The 6,000-nt window shown below is 41.7% G+C and overlaps 1 protein-coding gene across 4 annotated transcripts in view; it reads right to left on the bottom strand.

Moving 5' to 3' along the window:
* Window positions 1-772: 772 nt before the first annotated feature.
* LOC6734041 (ras guanine nucleotide exchange factor glfB) overlaps window positions 773-6,000 on the bottom strand; it is a 57,853-nt gene continuing 52,625 nt past the window's right edge. For all 4 annotated transcript variants that reach the window (XM_039291389.2, XM_016167848.3, XM_039291390.2 and 1 more), the window contains one exon: window positions 773-5,331. In XM_039291389.2, coding sequence (XP_039147323.1) covers window positions 3,361-5,331 — 1,971 coding nt within the window. In that variant the 3' untranslated portion in view covers window positions 773-3,360. The remainder of the gene's footprint in view (window positions 5,332-6,000) is intronic.

Here is a 6,000-nt window from a genome sequence, read left to right as displayed (position 1 = left end):
TGGAACTTAATTTTTTAATTAAACAAGCCACCGATGTGGAAGCTGCCGCCAAGGAGATAGGGAACCGACGGACCTGGGACATTTATGCAAAGCAGTAGCCACCACTTGGCCACTTGTGTGGTCTGTCCACGGTCTGCTGGCCATGAAAGGAGGAGTCCAAGTGGCGGAGGAGCACCATCAGCAGGTCCCATTACAACAGTGTTTGCCTTGGGCGATGGCCAACACTTTTACTGCCCCAAGGAGTCGAGGGCCCTGGCCATAACATGTTAATCCCCCAGCACCGATGTCAAATGTCAGCACATGTGATTTGTCATCTTCAGCAGGAGGAACCTGGTTGGCGGAGGACTCTGCGTCGGTGGTCGACTCCCTTACATTGTCCCCATGGCGAACATTTGTCACCAGAGGCGGGGACCACCTATCTTGTTCTTGGCTGCAATTTACAAGTCCCTCCGACATGGCCAGGAATGTGCAATTGATATTCCACGAAATCGGTGGACATTGCCTGACTGCGATATATCTATTCCCTTGCACTGTGAACAAATTTGACTGAAACTTTGATCAGAATTACTGTACAAAGTTAACAATAAATATTATTTAAAAAAAATGGTGTACTTCATCTATTAAAATGTAAAATGTTTTAAAATGGAAATGGAATGCACTTTAGCCTTCGTTTATACTTTGATATTCAATCTAAGATTGAAGATTCAATCTAATATGTCCCAAAATGAGTATACTTACCTCAATCGTTTAGAATTGATTAAATATAACGCAATTGAATTTATATATATTTTTTATTTATACGATTTCTCTGCACACATTCGTTAACGAACAAAAAAGAAACAACTGAGCATTTATTTAAAAAGTTGAAAATGAAGCAATCTTACATACAAGAGAAATGAAAAGTGTTGAATATTTTGTTGAGGCTTTTTATTCAATTTCTAGTGTGTTGTTACTCGTTTTAATACAAAGAAATGCAATTAAATAGTCGTTTATATATTCGTATATATAAGATAGAGATTAAAAGAGATAGGAAGGATGGGGGGACAGACTCGGAGATAGAGAAGTGGGCGCAAGTGTTATACATGGGCGAAAGAATCATTTTGCTTTTATACATAAATAATTACATTTAATGCTCGGCTTAGGAATGAAACATATTACAATGTACAATGATGAGTGTTAACTTAGTGTTAACTTAGGCGTATGATTAATCCATTAATTAAACGTAATTAGTAGAAAGAAAAGTGCAAATGAATTTACAAATGACATATGACAATCGGTCCCCGCTCCAGTCCAATAGACTCGATTCGATTATTCCGATATACTGTTAAATAAATAATTTCTGCTGTGGTAGATATAGTCATCGATTCATCGAGTTTACCCATTCGACGTCGATTCAACATAAGAATTTCGTTTATATTACAGCAACGCGCATACGAATAAGTACAGTAGTTCAATTCGAGTTGTGTGTTTTTCGGCTTCGTTTCGGTTTCGGTTTCGTATCGGTTTTATTTAGTTGAGTGCTGCTTCAATGCCTAGTTAAGTTAATAATTAATCGTTCAATTGTTAAATGGTTTCTTGTCTTAAGTACACACTAATTAAATTTTCACCTAAGCATCTTGCTTTAACTTCATTTTGTTTGGGTTTTCTTTGTTCACTTTAAATTTACATTCATACATATCTCTACATATAAACTTGACGCTTCAGTTTTCTGTTTCTGTGCCTTCGCATTTTCCCTCAAATTGTTTTAATTTCGCGTATTTGGTTTGCTAATATGTTTGAACTATTTATTTTAAATATTAATATAAATATATGAGAAACAATTTTTGCGTTATCTTTTTCCATGTCGTCCACATATGCCTATATGTGTCTATATATGTATATATATATATTTATATATACTCGTATGTAGAAAAGCAGCAGTTGGTTTCTTTTTGCTGTATTTTGATTCAATTCGTAGATTTAGTTTTTAGTTTTGCTCAATTAATAAATATAACGTTTGCTTATTCAGTGTGAATTTTGGTGTTTGGTTGCAGTACATATCTGGATACATACGTTAGTAGTTCTTTAAAATTTTCCATTATTCAAAATTTGTTTCCATCCTCCCTCGAATTGGATATCGGCCACAAACTGTGTCCTAAAATCAATTTCCATGCTGACCATTACAACAATTTTTGTATTTGCTTAAAAAATTCGGTTTATTTTGAATGGAGTTTTCCTTTTTTGTTCTTCTAACCCAATTTCGTTCGCTTGTGCCTAGTAAAATTGTTTAATATTTAGTTTTAACCTTTCATTTTTGGAAGTGTTTTGCTGTGCGAATTTGTTATCGTTATCGTTACCGACTCTTAGTTCTGCTTGCGTATGAATTTAAAAAACTTCTTCATTCGTGTTCCGTTCACCGTGTTAAATTTGTTTGCTAATTGGTTTTTGGTTCGTTATAAAATTTTGAAAATATATGCATATATGTATATAATATATATCGATTTTTGTTTGCATTTGTATTTATTAATTCTCATTGCTAATATATTTAATTGATTTAGTAAATCAAAAGTTCACTACGCTTTTTTCAGTGCATTCGAAACGTTTATTTGCTTGCACTTGAATGTCGCGCTTTCATAATTTCCATTTCAACAATTTTAGCATTTTGTTTTTCGATTATCGCTATCGCTTCGGTTCATGAATTTGATAGTTTATATAGCACATACTCGTAAATAAAAATCTTATTGTCTTTTCATTTATAACTATGTAGCAGTTCTGCGAGTTCGTTGCCTGCGGCCTCCCGAGTGCAGTTGGTGGAGTCTTCACTGTCTCGCTACTGGATGAAGTGCGGCCTGAGTTATCGTTATCGGCTCCACGCCTGCTTCCGCTTCCGGTTTCGCTTATGTAGTGTGCTTTTAGGCGTGGTGCAAGTGCAAAGTCCTGTCTGAGTCGAGGTACTGAACAGTAAGCAACTCCTTTGTATATCGAGTTCTATATATGTTTATATATATATGTATCAGTTCATTAGTAATTTGAAATATTTATCCATACAATTGTTGTTCTTGGTTTCTTGTCTCGGTTTTGCCTAAATTCTCTTGAAAACTGAGTGCTGAGTATAGGTATGCCTCTCTAAAAAGGATCTGTTCTGGATTTCACTTTCACAGGATTACGAGCTTTAAAATGCATCTAAAAGATTTCAATTTGGAAAATATCGTATTATCCCATAGAAACTGATTGTATGCAATTGATTTTCACTTGAGATTATTATGTTTTGACCTATTTATTCAATTTTTTCACTATTAAATGTTTTTGCCTGTGAAAGTGCAAATTCGAACAGTACTCCTTATAAAGATCTAATAGCCAAAGTGCGCCAATCCCTGACTACTACGCAAATCTCTGGTGAGTGAACCAATGCAGTGTCTTATTCGGCCTTATCCTGTTCATGCCGATGCGAATTGGTTCCGTGAGATGTGAGGTGGTCGAGGTGGGCAGGAACCCGCTGAAGCCGCCGTCGGAGCTGTTGCCGCCGCCATTCCCCTCCAGGTCGCCATTGTAGAGAACAGGATAAACGCTGATGTTGTCCAGGTTATCGATGTCGATATCTCCGCCCGCATTGCGCACATAGGTCAGCTGGTGGTAGGGCGTGGCCATTAGCTTCTTGGTAAACTTCCGGATGGGTCTCTTCATAGTTGTTGCGGCCGTGATGCTGGATGTTGATGCTGCCGTGGGAGAAGCCTCAGTTAGCGTGTTGTTCAGGTTGCTATTGATGTTCTTGTCCACGCTGAAGAGTGAAGGTGCAACATGTTGCTCGGGTGTCGTGTTCGCTGTTGTTGTCGTGCTGGTGTGTTGCTGCTCTGGTGTTGCCACCAATGTTGCTAGCGTGCTGCCACGTGTTGCGAGCGGTGGTTGCACTGTCCACAGCAACTTGCGTGGCTGTAGTGGCTTCACTTCGTTCTCGCCCGCCAGCAACATGTCGGAATTATCCCGGTGATCTTCCCTGCTGTTGCTGCGATGCCTGCTTGGCTGTTGCGTGCTCTGTGCTGTTTCAGTCTGACTCGTTGCCGTTGGTGTTGCTTTCGTGGTGCTGCTGCTGCTCTTGTTGCTGATGTTGCTCCTGGCCAGCGGCGTCTGCTCTATCACCAGCTGGGAGCCCGCTGTCGAGGTAGTTGTGGCCGCCGTTGCCGCTATTGCTGATGTTGCTGATGTTGCTGATGTTGCTTTGGTTTCAATTGTCGCCGTGGACTCCGCCTCCGGATCGTCCACCAACTCGGCCTCGTACTGCAGCAACTCGGTGTCGTTGCCGCCCATCTCGGGCGTCATGGCCGATGCCTCGGCCTCCATTTCGGTGATGTAGGTGGCCCAGGCGTCGTAGGTGCTGCTGCTGCTGCTAATACTGTCGTCAGATGTTGCTGTTGTGCTGCTGCCGCTAAAGCTATCGATCGTGGACCAAGTGGACCAGGGCTCCAAGCTGGAGCTGCTGCCGCTGCTGCTGCTATTGTAAATGTCCAAATCTTCGAAACCCGTGCTGCTGCTGCTACTGCTGCTGCCGTACAGGGTGTCGTCGGTATAGGGTGATGTTGCTGCTGTGGCAAGTAGCTGCAACTGTTGTTGCTGTTGCGCTTTTGGCCTGACCTTGGCCTTTCTTCGTCGGCCCTTGCGCTTGCTGCTCAATGCTGCTGTTGTCGATCGTGTTGCTGTTGCCGGGGATGTGGCTGCAACGGTTGCTGTTGCTGCTGGTGCTGCTGTGGGTGTTGCAGGCATCGGATTCGTTGGACTAGCTGATACTCGTTGTTGGTGTTGCTGCTGCTGCTTCTGTTGCTTGCGCCGCTTCTGCTTCTTCTCGTGTTGCTGTCGTCGCAGCAGCAGCGATGGATCATTGTGATGATGTCGCACCTGATGTTGCTGCTGTTGCTGCCTCTGCCTGTTTATCGCTAATTGCTTTTTGTTAGTGCTACTTAAACTAGTATTACTATTATTAAGAATAACGTTATTATTATTATTATTATGGCCATGATGCTCCTGTTGCTGTTGCAACTTTTGATTTTGGTTATTCGATTTGTGGCGATTGTTTTTGTTGTTGCGCGGGGGCTTGCGACTGTTGTTGCTGCCATTGCCATTGCCACTGCCATTGCCATTGTTGTTGCCACTGTTGCCATTGTTGTGGTGATGGCGGAAAAACTGCTCGGCCTCGATCTTGTTGAACATGTAGCAGGCATCGTTGACGCTCTTCTTGGGCCCCACAGGCTTACCTCGGTGCGTGAACCCGACACGTCGCTGCAGATCGACAACGGAACGGAATACGAAATATCCGTGCACGATGGTCTCGTTGAAATAGCAGGTATCTCGCAGCTCCCTCTGCAAACAGAAAGCAGATATATAGATATATTGATATAGCGATATAGCTTCCGTGCACTTCACAAGCAATTTATGAGCGGCATTTCCGTTCATATACATTGTTAAGGTGTTATATGCGGTGGATATTGTGATATGCGTATCGACAACGATGACAGCGACATCATCGCGCGAGGAGTGAACGTTTAGTTTGCCCTCTGTTTATTTATTTATAAAGTACTTGAAATCTCAAAAAGACAACGAAATGAATCGCGGCTTATGACTTGGATGTTGGAATGCCCTGGAATTCTTAATCGCTGGGGATATTGGCTTGGTGCCGCCTAATAGCTTAGAAACCATAACAATATTTATTTGGGCCTACAAAAAGTAATGAAGCGAAAGTTTAATTTTTGCAATTTTTTTAATAACATTACATCGATTTTAGTAGCATGATACCTCTAGGGTAGCAAATAACCCATACCCTAAAGATGTGGTCTTCACATCCAAGTCGTTGAGCGCGTGTTGCTGCCATGTTGGCCATTTCTGCTATCAGCGGCCCGATCTGATCGTTGAGATTGTTCAGATTGTGGCCCAAAGAGTAGCAAACGACGCAGATGAAACATTTCCCAAGCAATTAAGACTTGTGCCATATTTAGCGACGAACTACTTGTGAGCTCTTCGCATATTTATAGC

The sequence above is a fragment of the Drosophila simulans genome, chromosome 2R (assembly GCF_016746395.2).
Source record: "Drosophila simulans strain w501 chromosome 2R, Prin_Dsim_3.1, whole genome shotgun sequence".
In the NCBI taxonomy this organism is placed as follows: Eukaryota; Metazoa; Arthropoda; class Insecta; order Diptera; family Drosophilidae; genus Drosophila; species Drosophila simulans.
This window is presented reverse-complemented; position numbering and strand designations above follow the sequence as displayed.